At 36.3% G+C, this 19,519-nt stretch overlaps 2 protein-coding genes across 4 annotated transcripts in view; both read left to right on the forward strand.

Annotated features, from left to right (window-relative positions):
* The first annotated feature begins 11,235 nt into the window (after positions 1-11,235).
* LOC127415277 (diencephalon/mesencephalon homeobox protein 1-B-like) lies at positions 11,236-13,086 on the forward strand. The gene is made up of 3 exons (XM_051653972.1): positions 11,236-11,404; positions 12,359-12,534; positions 12,676-13,086. The coding sequence occupies exons 1-3, from the start codon at positions 11,236-11,238 to the stop codon at positions 13,084-13,086; spliced, it is 756 nt and encodes a 251-aa protein (XP_051509932.1).
* A 2,662-nt stretch (positions 13,087-15,748) lies between these two features.
* LOC127415275 (casein kinase I-like) overlaps positions 15,749-19,519 on the forward strand; it is a 79,161-nt gene continuing 75,390 nt past the window's right edge. For 2 of the 3 annotated variants that reach the window (XM_051653967.1, XM_051653969.1), the window contains exon 1: positions 15,749-15,895. The gene's annotated coding sequence lies outside the window, so the exon portion shown is untranslated. Of the gene's footprint in view, positions 15,896-18,472; positions 18,660-19,519 lie in introns of all 3 variants that reach the window. The other variant, XM_051653968.1, reaches the window with a different exon arrangement.

A 19,519-nucleotide genomic window follows, 5' to 3' on the forward strand; every position in this document is an offset into this window, starting at 1 on the left:
CAAGTCAATTTCCATATACACATAATCAGGCCTGTTCTCTGATTTTTTTTATCTTTCCTGTCTGTTCCACTTCACCCTCTTCTCCAGTTATTTTGTTTGTCTATATACAAGACCCTTTTTAGCAGGTGCCTGACTAAGAACTTTCTCTTCAGCAGCTGTTTTCTCTGACAACAAAATGACACAAAGAGCCTGTGGAGGGATAGAGGGGAGGTCTATTGTATCCTTCTCACCCCAGGCCCATGTGTTTACCCTGGGACCCTGTCATTTCATGTCACAGTCCTGCTCTTTATGGGGACCCCAGATATTAAAAACTACGGCAGAATCGATATCGTGCACAATATGCGGGTGGCCAGGAGGGGGGCATCTTTCCTTGTGTTTATTGAGTGATTTAAAGATCTGAGCATGTGCAGTGAAACAGCTTAAAGTCTTCTTCATTATCAAGTTCGACCGGTCACTCGTCTTACCACCTATGACTGCTGCGGGTTGCTGGGGATAGGATTGGGCAATTGGACCTCATGCTGGGAAGGGAATTGCCCACAAGCAGCCTTTGTGGTGTTTCAATAACAGTTTTCAGTTAATTTTTGGTTTTGGCCATACATAAATTGAGTAAGAACCTGTCTGACCTACATCTTACACATGTGCACAAAGAATTGCTAACTGCATCACATAAGTCATTAGCCCTGATAAGTACAATCTTGTGGCCTAATTAGGCAATAAAATATACTCTGAGACTGTTTTTGTTTGCAACATATGTTTATTTAAAAATAAATAAATAATATTGGGGATTTTTAAACTGAACTGGGGCCAAACTTTTTTATCCGTATTTACCTTACCTAACACTTTTATTGTAACTAACATGTTAACATGTAAAAACAAAACGGTTAATAATGTGTTTATTTACATTAAAATAGTATTTAATTACGTTAAAAGAGGTATTTAAATAACATTTTCAAGGTCTGGCTGTAAATTCCTTCTTAAGATCTGGCTGAAGAGCAAATATGACCTTACATCCTCAGCTAACAAATAGGATTTGATTAGCTTTACTTTGAAAATAAAAACATACAAAGTAAGGTTATTGTTTATGAAAACTGAGAAGGAATATTTAGATCTGCTAAAGTCTCAACACACATAAGAGAACAATGGCAATTTAATGTAGAACTGTCTTTTTACACAAAATAAATGTAGCCTAAAACTGAAAAAGAGCATAATGTCTGTTTTTAATTTTTACAAATTTTATTATCCTCCCATTCAATGAGGGCAAAATGTGCCTTCCTTATCCTGCACACATTAATTTGCACACAGGAGCCAGATACTTGTGCGGATAATAATTAAAAACGGTGAACAAACTGATTTGATGATGCTCAGGACTGAGAATGATGTAGACCCAAACACTGTCAGGATTTATGCATAGGCAAGTTAAATGACAATTCACATAATCTTTTTACGAGCACTACAAAAAAGAATGGAGAATAAAAAATATTTTCCTATGCATTTTCTTTGAAGGTACGGTTTTCATAATCGTTTTGCCTCTTGTAAAAAAAAGTTGTGCATATGAGCTGACAGCACTTCTGTAATAGCTTTTTTTTTTTTAAGTCTGTAGTTTTGACTGCACCCAGCAGCTAAGCAATTTGCTGTGAATAAAACGTGATAAAATGTGCTCACCCAAAAGCTGCTGCTTAATACAGAGCCCCTAAAGGGCCAAGGTGGTGGGGGGAAAAATAAGCAAATGCTTTTGCATTCTCTCGCAAAACTTTGTGTTCCCCCGACAAACTTTACATGCATTCGCAAAACTTTTGTGTTCCCCCGAGAGACTCTCTCGCAAATTATTATGCATTCTCTTGCAAAACTTGTGCTCTTGTATATGCATTCCCGCTCCAGAATGCTCTGCAGGCTACAGCATTTATGAGAGATAAGTCGAGATGACAGGTGCCGGTGCCTACTTTCTGTGGAAAATTGTATCTTGTAAACATGTAAACAGTGAGAAGATACCGTGACTCCTTTCTGTATTGCATAATTCAATCATGCATAAATCTGATATATGGCATATGCAAAAAAAATAAATAAATAAATAAATATCATTTTAATGAAATTCAAAATGCAATATATGTAAATAAAAAAAATAAATGCTACTAAAACGATAGATTTTATACGTGTAACATGTTTTCCCAAAGTACAGGCCTAATGGAATTTGAATATCATATGCTCAAATATCAACTATTATTTTATATGTATGTATGTTTATGTGGCCATTATCATGCGCCAGCAGATGGCGACAATTGTGTAATGAATAAGTCAATTATTCAACATTGACACATACCAAACCGCATAAATGATGCCTCCACAGGGCAATCCGAAGGGAGAGCAATCATGGTGGCCAAACTAAAGGGTTGTTCCAAACACAAATACGAATGATTTAAAAGTGAGTTCCGAATTGCAGTTATTTTAAAGCCCAAAACCTTCAGTCACAACACATAATAAAGCTATTATGCGGATTGCTTTATTAATAGAGAGGGAAACACCATCACAACAAAAACAATAATATGCAATTCAATTGTGCGCCAAAGCATTCCATTTCAACTAAACCACTTGCATTTAATTTATGCTAATTTTAACTGTTGTCGTCTTTATTTTCACACATTCATAAATTGAAGATTATGATTTGTGCATTGCTTAAGTATTGTCTTATGGGCTTCACTCTTTCATTGCACTGGATTTCTCTTGTTGAACTCAAAAGGGGGAACGCAATGTTTTGCGAGAGAACGCAAAAGCATTTGCTTAATTTTTTACCCACCCAACTATTTGCCCCCCCCCCCCCACTACCTTGGCCCTTTAGGGGCTCAGTAGTGTTCATGTTTTGGAGAAGAGTGAAAATTAACTATGGCCAATAATCATTTGGAAGGTCAGATAATAGTGATTGGCGGGCCGCATCAAATCACTGACTTACATTAAATAAAGACATTACGTCGTACCGGGAGACTCTGAGAAGTGGTGGTACGCAAGAAAAACTGACGATACTCTGTAGATTAAATTATAGAAGTGCGTACCGCCCCACTTCAACCTCATCACGCTGTGGTGGCTCGCAGCCGGTGTGTGTGTTACCACACCTTAGCGCATCTCTTCGGGTGAGTAAAGCCAATGTCTGTATTATTTTAAAAGAGGTTTGCACTGCTTTGCTGCCCTGTAACATACAGTATATATATGACATATGGGTGCGTTCCAATCAGAAGAGATTCTCATGCTTCACCTTTCACTGTCGGATGACTGAAAAAAGTTTTTCTGAAGTTAATTTTTAAGTAATTTTTATCGAAAATTCTCTTGTAACGATCCTACAGCGTGGCCATCGTTATAGTTTTCCCTTCAAAGTGCACTGTGAAGGCATCATTTATGCCATTTTGAATGCAGTATATGTCTTCTTATCGCAACACCTGACGAAACAACCCATCGCTCACAATGAATAACGGAAGAAAAAAACAACAACAAAAAAAAAAACACATGAAATCCGATCTGACCGTTCAGACTGAAAAATCAGATTTTAATCGGATTCCAAACCACCTTCGAATGTGGTTTGGATTAGGCTTGTAAAAATCTGATTTTTTTGTGTTTTTGTCCTGTTCAGACTACAAAAGCCAAAATGCATTTGCGCTCCAAATGGCATAATTAATGCCTTCACAGGGCACTTCAAATTTAATACAATAATAATGGCCACACAGTAGGATTGTTACAAACAGAATTTTCAATAAAAATTACTTAAAAAGTGAGTTCAGCCTGTTTTATTACACATTCCAGCCCTACAAAACTCTCACAGTGGAAGGTAAACAGGGCATAGAGATCATCACTTCTGAATGAAACACATCCTATATCATTTATATTTTACTGTTACAGGACACGCAAAGCATTGCAAACCTCTTATAATAATACAGACACTGGCTTAACTTACCCAAAGAGATGCGCTAAGGTGCAGTAAACCATACCTGTTGTGAGAAACCACAATGCGATAAATTATTTAATGTCACACGAATATGGGACGCTTGAGAATTTTTAGCATTTCATCACAAGACATGGGTCCTTGTCTCACCGCCAACCTTTTTATGCTTTAATATGGAACACAAAGCCTTCAATACGGGATATTTCGCTCTCTGCTAAAATACAAGACCCCAAGATAAAAGGCGTCTCGAATGGGATGTTGTAATTTGGGCCAAAATACAGGATGTCCCCACTAAAACAGTTAGCAGCAACAAACACTGCATATGCCACCTCTCCCATTTTTAAGCCATTGTCTGTGAAGAATGGGATACTGCCCTCATGAAAAGCATAATCAATGGTAAAACATCCATCGCTAAAATCTCATGCATGGTGAATATATGGGGAGAAAAGGGGAGAAAAAAAAAACATTTCTTAAAATATTAAGTTCAATTTTCTTGAGCCAAATAAGTACAGTTAGTTAGAAAAATGAATGCACACCAATAGTGTCAAGTAACTTTCTACTTTCAAAGTATTTGTTGGTCCTTTTTTTTTTGGTCCGAAACTTTCATTCTATATGACTTTTGCTTATGTTCGTAGCATTCATCTAAGGCACTATATGAGCAGGACTACACTAAGGCCACATCCACACTAATACCGCCTAATACTAATACACACTAATCCACACTAAAACGCTGTTTCAGTGTGAATGAGAGGCTTAAAAAAAGCAAAATCAATGCATTTTCAAACGAAAACATACTAGTGTGGACAAGTTGTTAGAATTGATAGTTTGATTCATTGTGTCTGATGGGTCTATATTGGTACGTGAATTGGTCCTTTTGTTTTGTTGCTAGCTTATTTTTGGGACATACTTTGTCTAGCAAAGGACTCAAAAACAAATTTTGTTTTTAGATTAATGCACAGAATTTAATTTTGCTTCAGTGCAAGCCAGTGTGATTTCAATATGTATTGCTTATAAATACTCACTGATTACTTTATTAGGAACACTATGGTCTTAATATAGTGCCCGATGTGGTCTTCTGCTGTTCTAGCCAATCTGCCTCATGGTTCGATGTGTTGTGCATTTTGAGAAGCTATTCTGCTCACTACAATTGTACAGAGTGGTTATCTGAGTTACCGTTGCCTTTCTGTCAGCTCCAATCAGTCTGGCCATTCTCCGTTGATCTCTCTTATCAACACGGCATTTTCGTCCGCAGAACTGCCGCTCACTGGATGTTTTTTGTTTTTGGCACCATTCTGAGTAAACTTTAGAGACTGTTGTGCTCAGGAGATCGGCAGTTACAGAAATACTCAAACCAGCCCGTCTGGCACCAGCAATCATGCCACGGTCTAAATCACTGAGATCAAATTTTTTTTGGTTGATGTGAATACTAACTGAAGCTCCTGACCCGTATCTGCATGATTTTATGCATTGCATCCCTGCCATATTTGATTGGCTGATTAGATAATTGCATGAATAAGTACAGGTCTTCCTAATAAAGTGCTCAGTGAGTGTACTTTTCTGCATATGCAGTTTAATTTGATCAGTGAATCACTAATTATAAACTTTAAGTTTTTATATTGCTGTTCTTTATTTTGAGTTTGCAAACCAACAAGGGTAAGTTGAGTATGCAAATGTGTGGATCGATTTGTATTCTAAATGTTTTTATACACAAATAATGAAATCAAAAGTATGGGGGAACTTTGTTTAAAACTTTGACTAGTTTTATAAAATGTCAACTGTTAGATAAACAGTAAATAAGTGAGGGTCAGTTCATTACATGGATAAAAATCTGGTGTACGTTTTACTCCTGCAGCTTTTTCTTCTTTTCTTTTTTTGGAGTTCGATAGCTTTTGTGCTTGTGTGTTTTGAGGCGCTTTTAAGAATTGTTCCGGGTGCCTCTTACTGGAGCTTAAACTGTGCTGTTGACCTTGCGCTTCTGGACCCTCACTGCGCAGGGTCAGAGGCCAAGCTAGCCACATCGATTTCCCCCTATAAAGAAGTCTTTAGCCCCACATCGCTTCTCCTGTGGCCCCCCTCACACACTCCTGTCCACACTGAGCTGCCCGGAGAGCCAATTGTGCTGCGCCAGAATCGATCCAGCAAGTGTCCAAGGGGCCTCTTGTTTAAGCGGCTCTCTCTGAGGTAACTGACAATTACAAAGCTCTCCTCTTGACAGGTGCTTGTCAATACAAATTTCCACTATTGATAAGTAATTAAAGAAAGGAAGAGCATTCTGCTCCTCACTCCAACATCTGTTAAACAGGACCTGTAAACAAAACCTCTCAAAAGACTAAATGAACCCCCTCTGTCCTCTTCTAGAGCCCCCCTGTAGTTTTAAACCAATTCAAATCATATTAAAACGCTTTCAGTTAGTGGCAGCTCTAGAACGTCCATAGAGATAAAAGGTGCACTTCTGTTCATAAAGGGCATTCTGGTCCTTAAAAGAGCACAGAGTTTTCCTCAAACTTTGTTGTTGATAGCATTAAGTTCCAATGAAATACTCAATAAGATAATTGTACATATTGAATTTCGTAAAGAGTAAAGACTAAACTAGCCTTGTCTTTCTACCCTGCATTTACTGAATGGGCAATGTGCTACACTTTACATATTGCACTGTATCATTTTATTTCTGTATTCTTTTTTTCCTTTTTTTTATTGATTTCAATACAATTTTAAATCCAAAATTGTATTTCTTCCTTTTCATTCTTATTTTTTGTTTCTTGTAAGTGATTTTAAAATGGGCTTTTACATACTTGTTTTCTTTTTCTTTATCATTTCTATGTAAAGCACTTTGAATTACCATTGTATATGAAATGTGCTATATAAATAAACTTGCCTTGCCTTACATACACTCTGTCTCAGGTATTCCTAAATACTAGCATATTGTTCATATCAGTTCTATTCACACTAAAAGTCAGAGGTTTGGACACATCGTCTCATTCTTTGTTATTACTATTTTCCAAATTTCCACAAAACTATTAATTGACAAAAAGGAACATAAATGAATTATGTAGTATTTTATATTTTAGCTTCGACAAAGTTACCACCTTTTGCCTAGATAACAGCTCTACATACAATAGGCATTCTCTTAAACATCTTCATAAGTGGCACTGGTACATGGGATGCTTTTAAATACACTCAAAAAAGGATTTTGTCATGTTGTTCAATAACTTAATTAAAATAAACCAAAGCAACACAATTCTAGAACATTTTGTCACAACTTAATTTCACTGCATTCTATACAATTAAATTTAAACTATTTGGACTACATGAATTGTAGCATTGATTAAACTGGGCAGGGGATTTCCATTTCCCAGCATGCTTTGCATGGGATTGTATGGGGTGAACAAATGTTGAAATTAAATATTCTTTTATGTATTTTTGAGCAAGATGAGACTAAGAGGAGATTTGTACATGTATAATTTTCTGTAAAATTTTGTGTTATATTGGTATTTAAAAAGAGTGTCTGCGCTGGAGTTTTGTGGGTTACCATTGTAGTGAAGAATGTTGTGCTTAGGTTGAGGATGGATTCTCACTTTAAGGTGACCTTTGATTCCAGAGCTGTTAGCTTCTTAAGCAATTACTATCAAATTCACAGTACAACAGTTTCACTGTCCTTAAACTTGCTCACCTGGCATATACTAATAATTAATTAAATTAATTAATTTGGACAAACATAACTAATTAAACATTAGTAAATTTAGTTTGACAAACCTAATAAAGCTGACTTAAAACGACTATAGTACATTGATTTCACCCAACTTAATTATATTATGAAAACTTTCTCAAATTAAGTATGGCTAATTACTTAATTTTTTTATATCAACATTTCAAAAACTCAACTTTAAATTTTTATTTTGTAAAGCAAAGAAATTCAAATATTATAATGAATCTACAAAGCTAATTTCAAGCATTTCAACATAAGCATTTAGGTCAAAAAGGATTTTAAGATAATGAGAAATTAAGTCAAATGTGTCCGAATCGTAAAATAAAATCATAAAAACATAAAAACTTAAGTTTAATTGCTGCCTTAAAGTTTAAGTAACATCAATGTGGCTTTACAAATCATTTCAACTCATCATTTTACATCTTCTCTGTTTTTAAGGCTAGATGTAATATAATGAGTTGAAATGTTTTACTTAAAACTTTAGGGCAGCAATTAAACTTAAGTTTTTAAGTTAAGGTAGATGGAAACTTTTTACAGTATGTGTTTTATTACCTTTTTATGGATTAATAGATATCTATTCATTTTTGTTTCAGCATTTTTGTGTTTGTAGGATTAAACTGATGAAAACTGAGCAAGTATTATGGTAAGCAAGATATTAAGCAATTTCTATGGTTCTGAGCTCATGATAGTAATGAGTTTGGTCTAGTCTGGCCTGTGTTTTTAATACTGCTAATTTGTGTGGATATAAGTGGATCCACTAGCACACATCCTCTAAATCCCTTCAACTTTAGAGACAGCACCTAAACATTCAACGCTTTAAGCTTGCCAATAGCTCTGCAGTAAAACAAATTAAGGGGGTTGCATCAAATTACACCAATGTAAATAAACATCTGAATACTGAGAGGGGATGAAAAAAATTCCAGAGGTATCCACCACTTTGTGGTCTCTTTAAAGCTAGTGAGTAGGCTGGAGCCAAGCTGAAAAGCAATTTTAGTGGGCTGAAGATGGAAATACGGCCCTCAATGCGGAGTGATGAGGTGGGGATAGTGTGTGTTTGGCATAGCACCGGACTGTGGTTTTCATGGAGGGGGTAACTCACAACCAGCGTCTTTGTGTGTCTCTAATCCTCCCAGCCAACACAGCTTTGGCCAGGTTTCATCATGAAAGTGCCACGAAATAACTAATTTTTTTTCTTAGCAGCAAATCTCCACTAATCCCACAGACTGAAGAGACAAAGGCTTCTGGGCCCTGAGCTCCAAGCTTTTAATGGGGTTCAGAGGCTGCTCAGCTAAGGTTCATCTAAATGACTTATTTTGAGCAGACACTAATACAGCTTGACAAGCAAGAACATCGCAAAGGGAGAAAAAAAGCAGAACTTTAAACACAGGGAGAAAAAGTTTCACAATTCTGTGCTGGTTGTTTGAAAAGTCAGTCAGGTGTACAAATATCTGAAGCCCGAAACGTATTGGTCTTGATAAGGTTATGTGGTTTTGTCATTCCCATAATAATCTGCACTGTGAGAAAAATTTGTTTTTCCTATGGTAAAGATATAAAGAAATATTTTTTGTGCAAATCTGCCTTTCTAGTAAAGACTAGAATTCCATGACTTGCTAGAAACAAACCCTTACATCAGGAAAATGAGTGGAACAGTGAGGTGAAGGTTTATTGTGTGTGTGTGTGTGTGTGTGTGTGTGCCAGGCTCATGCCAGTGGTACATCTACCGTGTTTGGCTGCTGTCTTTGGTTCTTGAGTTGCCCTTTTGGGCACACACACACACACACACACACACACACACACACACTCACACACAGAGAGAGAGAGAGAGAGAGAGAGAGAGAGAGAGAGAGAGAGAGAGAGAGAGAGAGGAGTGTGCAACTGCACTGATACCCGTGAGAAACATAATCTAGCTCTCCACATGCCTCGCCTTCCTGGCCCTGAGCTGCACAGTGTCAGGATTTAGCGGAATTTACATCTCTGAATGCTCCCAGCCGTTCAGCTGCAGTTTTGGAGAGGCTGAGGATGATCTGATCTGAGGTGACTAAGGTTTCAGCTAGAGTTTAACTGGTGGTTCAGCTGAATGTGAGAGGGTGTTGAGAGATGGCTGGTGGGATAACTTCAGGGAGAGCCATTTTGCTGAGAATCATATTGGCTGATTTGTTTGATTCATAATTGTCTAAAAACAAGCTTTTGTCAGACTTTCATGAACCAACCAGAACATACAGTGATTATAATATACTAGAGTATACATATACAGTATTAGAGTAGACTATACTATACAAAACTAATATACTAGAGTATACATATACAGTATTACAGTAGGCTATACTATACTATACTAATATACTAGAGTATACATATACAGTATTAGAGTAGGCTATACTATACTATACTAATATACTAGAGTATACATATACAGTATTAGAGTAGACTATACTATACTATACTAATATACTAGTGTATATATATATATACAGGTTACCTGCAATGTCTACTTGATATAACCCTTAAAATTTGTTCTGTTGATGTAACCTTATGTATTCAATTTGATTAAGTAGTGTTAAATCACATTTTTGACTTGAATAAAAACATTTATTGTAGATGTTACCACACAAAGAACACACTGTATTTAGGCCTACAATTAGCTTTAGACACCACAGCAGACAAATTGCTTTGTCTTAAAAACTGTAGGCCTATGTCTCACATTATTTTGTATATTTCGAAATGCTAATGTCTTAAATCCTTCTTTTAGAGACGTATTTATCAGAAGAAAAGATTTCTGGTACATTTAGCCCTAAGAAATGAGCCTAATAGGCCACTTCCAGAGTGCATTTTGAAGTTGACATTTTCTGGGCAAAATATGGGTCCAGTTAGCTAAACAAACCAACCTAGCAAACACCCCCCCTTGGAGTTAAGACTAACAAAAGCTGGGGAACGGTGAAGAAAGAGGGAAGAGAACAACGGACAATCAAAGGCTGTTATTTTCATCTGCCCAACCCCAGAGATTAGTGGAGCACATTGTTTTAATTGTTTTAAAGGGAGGGAGCGCATTGCCCCGCTCATTGAAGGGAGATGCTTTGCCTAAATCTCCCAAGTTCAATAGTTTCAAAAACTTGAGCCCCGGGACCCCCCTTTCTCTCTCTCATCCCACTTAATCCAGGCTAATACCTTTCTTTCTATTGGCTAATGGTTGAAGGAAGCTGAATTTAATGCCTCTTAAATAGTGGAAACTGAGCTGGAGGGATCCTCAACCGATCCTTCGAAACGCATGGAGCGTAGAGTCAACGTTACTCGTCAAAGGACTATCCTAATAGTAATATTTCTAGGGGGTTTTCTCAGCTTTTGTGAGAATTTACCTTTAGAATTTTGTATCATATGAGTGAAAATAATCAGCAGTGTGCGCACTTGAGATACGCGTACAGTTGACAACTCGTCGGAAGTCGTAAGTAGCCTACATTGTGTTTACTTCTATTTTGAAGACAGACAATGTCTTATAATTTTCCTTTCTGATATTTTTATGTTCGTATTCCCCTTTAAAGTTGAACGTGTATTTATAAACTCTCTGTGCTGATTCAATAATTGATATTTTATGCTAACAGCCAACAGAATGAATTCTGTGTACTTTTTTGGACCGAGAAGCGACCGTGAGGCCTTTCCATTACAAGTGAATTCGTTATTTTACGACGCTCACCAGCAGATGGCGCCGCAGTATCAGATTCATTCAGCGGGCAGTCCGTCATCCATGCAAACTTCCACAGTGGCGGAGCGCCTGGCAGGTAAAGATGCAGTCTTCACTTTAGAGACCCAGCAAATGAATGAAGCGGATCATTGTAATTGCAGCATTTATAAAACAATTACTGTTTAGTTGTCAGATTTTCTCAGCTTTATAAAGTAACGGGCTTTAATATGAATGGGTAACACTTTACAATAAGGTTTCATTTGTTAACGTTAGTTAACAACATTAGTTAACATGAACTAACAATGAACAACACTTTTACAGCATTTACTAATCTTGGTTAATGCTAATTTCAGCATATACTATAAGTAGTTTTTTTAAAATCAAAAGTTGTATATGTTAGTATTAGTTAATGCACTATGGACAAACATGAACTAAAAATGAACAATTGTATTTTTATGAACTAGCATTAACAAAAATTAATAAATGCTGTAAAACATAGTTTGTTCATTGTTAGTTCATGATTACTAATGTTAACAAATGGGACATTATTGTAAAGTGTTACCAATTAATGGAACTTTACATTACAGAGTTCATGGTAAAGTGTAATTACCTGGGTATTAAGTAAATCAGATTACTCATACAACAGCATGTATGTTTGTATGTGATATGTAATTACTTTGTGGAGCTGCTTGTAAATACATTTACTAGTTTTATAACTATTATAATTAGTTACATTTACATATATGGGGTGATTCTTATCAAACCTGTCAAGAAAAATTTCCTGGTCTGATTTTTATCCAAAATCAAAAGAAAACAAATAAGAAATTATATCCAAAAAATCTTAATGTTCCTAAATGTAGGCTTCATTGTTTTATGCAAAATATAATCTCATATTTTTTTGTAGTGATTTGAGGTTAAAAATGACCAGGACATTTTCTTAAAAGGTTTAGTGAGAATCACCCCTAGAAGTCAATATATAGGTCTATTATAACCCGAACATGGAATACGTGTAAAATGCAAAATGTAAAGTTTAAATATCCTCTTCATTTAGAACTCATCCTCGAGGCGCGCTATGGAAACCAGCAAAAGCAGCGTCGTAGCCGCACGGCCTTTAGTGTGTCCCAGTTACAAGCGCTTGAAAAGGCCTTTCAGCAAACCCAGTATCCAGATGTGGGCATGAGAGAGCGGCTTGCAGTCTGCATCAACCTCCCAGAGGCCCGTATCCAGGTGAGAGCAACAGGACAATCCGTCTAAAAAACAAAACGCTTCTAAATATTAATTGATTTAATTTACGTACATTTCATCAGTCAGGCTTGGATTACTTGCTTTAAATAAAATGTCTAAGATTAACAGATTATCTTTCTTCAGGTGTGGTTCAAAAACAGACGTGCCAAGTTTCGAAAAGGCCAACGCATCGCTCCCCTTCCTAAAGAAGGAAGCCAAGTGTCTCACTGTGCCATTAAGCAAAGAAAGGAAGAAATGAAGGACCACGAAAAAGGCTCAAATTCAAAGTCTCCATCCTCTGTCAGGGACACCAATGTCAATTCCACCATTCCTTCCCCAACGGACACTATTCACCTTCAACCCCACCTCAAACTGCACTCCCCTGCCGTTCTTCCATTCATTACTGAAGAACATTACCAACAACCAGTGCCTCATGCGCTTGGGCTGCTCTCTGCAGGTCTGCCTTTTTCTCCTGCATATTTGCCCATAATGCAGCAGCACATCACGCCTGCCAATCTTGTGCCAATTGGAAAATGCAGAAATCTCATGCTTTAGACTGCCTGTCAATCCAAATCCACAGTTTACCACCACCTGGACATGTAGCCATACCATCAACCAAGAACTGGCCCCACTGACGCGGTTGTCTAAATTTGGATGCAAACAGGGTAACGTGTTCTTGCATCCTTCAGCCACCACAAAACCTGGGGGAAAAGTTTGGATTATGATTTTTTTTTTTCTGTTAAATTTCATTAAATGAAGTGGTCTTGATTGTATTCGTACAAAAACAGACTAATATGTGAGCTCATCAGCTTTTCATGTTGCTATGGACAGTTAGAAAACATTATAAAACTATAATGACAGCATTGTTGAAAAAACTATTGTGTTGCACACACATTTTTGAGCACTTTTTAGATTTTAATAAGCATCTCATATGAAATATGTGAATACACATGAACATGTCATGGAAAAACACCTAGGCCTTGAACTGAAACAGTAGTATACGGTATATAAATTACTTGACATGAATGTATAGTGCAAGCTAAACATGCTATGTTTTGATGTTTAAAGAATGTAATCTAATGGTGTGATCTGGCATCATATCTGCTCTGTAACCCAGTTATGAGATTGCGCTTGTATTTTGGATTTTAATATTTGTTAATGTAATAAGTAATTTAGCCAAACCTTGTCTTTAAATAGCCTATAGAACATTTACAGCATTAGCAACATTTTGTACAGTAGCAATATATTTCACATAAGTAATTTTTGTTAATTCATATTCTCATTCAGTAAATTTCTGACCCATTAATTTTTCAAATGCAAAAAGTATTAAAACGTTCACATTTCCTGGTGCAAGGCCACAGTTCCCAGTCAATGCTGAAATTGAATGTGAAATGTTTCTGTTTTCCAGAAAAGTGAGAAATACAATTTCTTATAACCATTGCCCTCAGTAGTATTTTTGGTTAAATAAATATAGTCACACTGAACACCTGTAAATTACAGGAATGGAAACATAAGCCCTTCTGTCTCAACAGTGTAAAAGGCTTCTCATGTCAAAATTTGCAAGGTAAAACAAACAAACAAACAAAAACAACAACAAAAAAACATTTACATATGACAATCAACATCTTCCTTTGAATTTAATTACTCCTCTGTGAAAGGAACAAGTTAAGATCAATCAACAGTATTTGTGGCATAATATTGATTACCACAAAAATTAATTTTTGACTTGCAAAATTCTGGGTTCCAGTGAGGCACTTACAGTGGAAGTGAATGGGGTCAATCTGTAAACGTTAAAATACTATTTCAAAAGTATAGCCACAAGATGTAAACAATATGTGTGTTAGCATGATTTTGGTGTGATAAAATCACTTTATAAACTTTTCTGCGTAAACTTTGTTGCCATGACAATGTAATGTCAACAAACCCTAAAACGACTGTAAAAATGAAGATTTAACAACTTTACATCTCAAATAATACATGAGTTTTAACAGAAAAAATAATTTAAGTGCTTTTAAAAAAAACTATAAGCTTCACATTTCTGCCTTTAACCCTTAAATGCATGTTTAGGTGTTTAGAGACCAGGGACCTCATTTCACCCCCTGTACCTTATCCATTTTTTGGAGTTGTGCCCACAACTCTTTAAGTACCAAATGTACCAAAAGTGTATAGGGTCATTAGAGACCCTAGGTGTGTAATAGTGTCTGTTTTTTAATTTTTTTATTTTTTATTTTTTATGATTATTTCATATCTATATACGTTTACTATCACAGGATATCTAGTTCTTTGTTTATTACAAGATAAATTAGTACTATATTCATGCAAATAAATATTTTCTGTGCAACAATGTTATATTATCACTATCACATTTGCGTGTACACTTAAATATTATACATGCTATTTCTTACTCAAGGTGGCACTGTTGTTTCAGTGATTGACTTGATTTACATTTGACATTGCTATTTGATGAAGAAACAACATTGAAGTAAACTATAGCAAGTACAACACATGAACAGTATGATATGGCTATTGTAATTTGGGTGTACTATTGAAATGATGTAAGCTGTGCATCTATTTAGACTCAATAAGTGCCTGGGAAAATACTTATGTGTAACTTATGTGTTTTGTGTAGCTCTATATGTGTTTTACAGCCAGTTGTGTCTCATGACATTTCAGTGTGAAAGTAATGAATGCTGTTCTGGATTTGTCCTGATTTGTTGCATTAACTCTTTGATTTGTGAAAAATAATACATCAAAATATATTGTATTTTATCATTTTTTTTATTTGTCTTGAAAATATGTAATTGATATGTATAAGTGCCAGGTCTCTAAAGACCTGAATATGTAAGAGTGTAAGAGTGAAAGTCCCATGCATATTGGGTTAAACCCTCCAAAAATGGGCTCCATTCACTTCCATTGCAAGCACCTCACTGAAACCTCGATTTGTACTTTTTTTTTTAAAAGACGGATGAGTCCAAATCATTTAAAAAAAATTATTCATCAACATTATGCCACAAATGCTGTGGACTGAGCTTAACTAACCTGGAATATTCCTTTAATTGTACTTCCAAAGATGAGTCCAACATAGTACCCCAACTATTGATACTGACAAAACCTTATATTTCTTCACCATGAGGGGGTGGTAGGGGTCTACGAGTGCGCATATTCTCCACTCGAGATACGCAAATTTGAGAGCGTAGCCACAGCAATGGGAGTGTCGGTTGACGCCGGAGGTTCGCTCACTGAAACGGGAGGCTTAAAGAGACAACAGCAAAGCCGGGCTTGGCTTAAGTGAATAATTAAATCACTTCCAAGGCACAAATAAAGGACCATGTCGCGGCATACTAAATAGGTGACTCACACGGAGGTAAGAAACATCTTTGTGTTTCCTAAAGAAAAACATTCCCCGTCGTTTTAATCGAAAGACTGGGAGGTTAGCTGCTAAACGGCTAATGTGATGTTAGCTTAGCCGGTGGGTTGCTAAGCTAGTTCATTTGTGGAGGATTATTGTCATGTTTGTCTAACAAGGCTTGGAGTTGTTTGGCTGGTTTCTCGGTATTTTCCTCCGTTTTTATGCCGTGAAAAGGAAGCTGTTGCTTTAAATGTGAAATGAAATGAAGTTCGACGATTATTTACTGCATATTTGACAGATACGCATGACAGTGACTAGTTTTAAGGTCGTTTTTATGCCACTAGTCAAGAAAACATCTTAATACGTTTATTTAGCTATATTTTGCGTGGCTGCTCATATTGAAGTATGTATTCTTGTTAGGCCAAGACAGGAAGCTCTGTAGGTATAATCCTTCATCTTGTGAGGTGAAACATTTGATGTAAAAATGAGATACACGTTCAGAACAAAGATTGAAATGACTGTTTATATTTCACTTCTCAGAATAGGAAAACGACCTCATCTGCTTTGGACACTTAGTGCGTCATCAGCAATTAAAATCATCTGTGCAAATTGAAAACAATTAAAGTATTAGCTTATCCGGATTTGTCAATGTGCTAAGTGTTTATAATGTGTGAAAGATTATGTAAACTATGACTGATTCACATCTTAAAATGACAAGTTGTTGCCTTACTTTAGTCACTTATCAGACTGAAAAGATGTCAGCAAACAAGAGGAACGTTAAACTGTATCCCCTCGTTTTACTAACAGTTTAGTATGGAAAATCACTAGGTGCTTAAGGAAATAAATGGCCAGACAGCTGCCTCTTTCTCTCTTTAGCCCATATCAACAACATTAGGCTCTACTAAAATACCAAACACACAAACAAGTTAATGCACCAGCTTCTCCCTTTTGCACATCTTAGAATGTAGAAGTAAATGTCTCGGTTTTTCACAGTCTAACACTTGCATGTTTCCTGTTAAAAAGCTCAAAGGGCACTTAGTTTGACTGTGTTCAACAAGGTTGTCTTTGCTCAATGATGACAAGCGTGCTACTTTGTTTCCTTTCATGATTCTGTTCATTTTTTATTTTCCAGGAGAGCAGTGATAAAGGGTAAACTGATTGTTAGCAGGCTGTCTTGTTTGTGTGAGCAGAGTGACTCAAAACAGCTGCTTGCTTTAACTTCATGAACATGGCAAGCAACATTACTCTCACACTTCAAATGCCAGATTATATGGCATTATAATCATCATTATGGCTTTATTTGATGCACTTTTTTTAGGTAAAGTGATTTCATGGCTATAAATTTGAAGTTGAAGCCAGAATCCACAAGGCTTTATGGTGAAGCTTCTTCATTTTCATTCAAGTTAAAGCAGTGATAAGCAATGGTTTCTGAATTGGCTCTAAAGAAAAGTATAAATTGACTTCTAAAGGGAAACATGCCCCATAATCAGCACTTGTACACTATTTCTGGCCATATCTTGTAATTATTTCTGATCCTTGTCTGACTGTCGCCTTATGGCATAGTTTTCCATTTCGGCCTTGTATGAGCTTGTAATCAACATGTAATGGGATAAAAGACATCATCATTTTTATAATGCTGTGTGGAGTTGTGACCAACAAACCATCGTCAGACACAACAGGCTAGCTAGGGGTGGGCGATATGACCAAAATCTTATATCACGATATAAATCATTTTATATCATGATAACGATATATATATCATGACATAGTAATTTTTTTTCTGGATTCTCTAAAGAAAATGTATGTTGTTTTAAAGGAGTTTTAGATATTTATATTGGAAAACAAGCCAAAACAAAAACAAATCAAAAACGTATTTTGTTGCAGTGTATAATGGGGTGAAGACTACCCTCACTCACCTTTCTGTTCACTTCAGTCCATATTTAACTCACAAAAAAACCAACTCTCTCTTATTAATAAAGCTGCGTATTGCCAATTTTCTTCACGATAAGAAATGCACAATGACACATATATTATGATTATAACGCATTAAATATAACTGCATTTAAGATGTAACGCCAAGGTGTTTCCTTTAAAGACGTTCGACACACAAGTTTTTCTTCAGCGGAGTGGCAGCACATTATGCAGGCTCATGCTACTCTCCGCGATCCATGCACAACTTACCACGCACACCATTGAGAGCGAGAACCACTAATCGCGACCACGAGGAGGTTACCCCATGTGACTCTACCCTCCCTAGCAACCGGGCCAGTTTGGTTGCTTAGGAGACCTGGCTGGAGTCACTCAGCACACCCTGGATTTGAACTCACGACTCCAGGGGTGGTAGTCAGTGTCAATACTCGCTGAGCTACCCAGGCCCCCCCCACATATTATAAATAATAATAATAATAAAAACAATGTAAACAATGACGTGCTTCCTGACTCCTCCTCCACATGATGCGTGACCTTACCAACAAGCTTACATCATCCCTCTCATGAGCGCATGTCACAGAGATGTACGGAAGTGAACATTTGTAGTTAAAAAGTATATAAGTATTGTTTTGTTTCTAAAAATATTCAATCGTTTGCATTCAGAAGAACTTTTTGTCAACTGGAGTCGTGTGGATTATTCTGATGCACCCTAAATATGCATTTTGGACCGTTAAAAAATGGAGGACATTCACTTGCATTGTTTAGAAGAGGAGGCCTGAAATGAAATCCTAAAAATCTTAAATTCTGTTTTGATGAAGAAAGAAACAGATACATCTTGGATGGCCTGAGGGTGAGTAAATTATCAGCAAATTTTCATTTTTGGGTGAACTATTCCTTGAATACTAAACACTTATTTTAATTCATCGATGCAATATTTGCGAGCTGGAGACACATATCAGACACACACATCTTCGCCACAATATATATGGTCATATCACCCAGCCCTAATCCTAACCTGTCAAAATGTATTAGTCTATGTGCCAGTATCAGACTTTTGGAAACCGGCATTTGCTTTCCACCCTTGCGGTTATTCACATTTTTAGGTTATAGGCCTACTTTTTACAGATCAAACAAGACTCACATTTTATGTTAGTTGAATAGAGCAGAGGATGTGTTGTCAGTTTCTTTGTACTATAAATTGGTAATAAACTCTGTTTATTATTCATTCTTGTGTAGTGTCTACCATAAGACAATGTGCAATTAAGATTAAGCCTAAGTGTTTGCTGTAATGATTGATCTGGTACTGAGAATTCCCCTGGTTTTTGCTTGATGCTTGAAAATCCATATAAAAAGAGAGAGCTCCATAACTGTTACAAAAACTAAGCCTTCTTAATTGGTGACGCACTTGGTTTTTTTGGGATAAATGACAGGGAATGATTTTGTTTTCATAATAATTCATTTTGTCAGGATTACATATTATGTTTTCTTAAAAATAGCAAAGCATTTTCATCTAATCTGTATCTGTTTAAAGGAATAGTTCACCCAAAATTACATTGTCACAACTGAATAGCCTTAATGTTGTTCCAAACTTGTATGTCTGTCTTCTGCAGAACACAAAAGGAAATATTTTAAAGAATGACGTGATCTCTGATTTCCATACAATAGCAGTGGATAGTGCCTCACCCCAAAAAAATTCAACTCTCGTCATTT

The sequence above is a fragment of the Myxocyprinus asiaticus genome, chromosome 24 (genome assembly GCF_019703515.2).
Source record: "Myxocyprinus asiaticus isolate MX2 ecotype Aquarium Trade chromosome 24, UBuf_Myxa_2, whole genome shotgun sequence".
In the NCBI taxonomy this organism is placed as follows: domain Eukaryota; kingdom Metazoa; phylum Chordata; class Actinopteri; order Cypriniformes; family Catostomidae; genus Myxocyprinus; species Myxocyprinus asiaticus.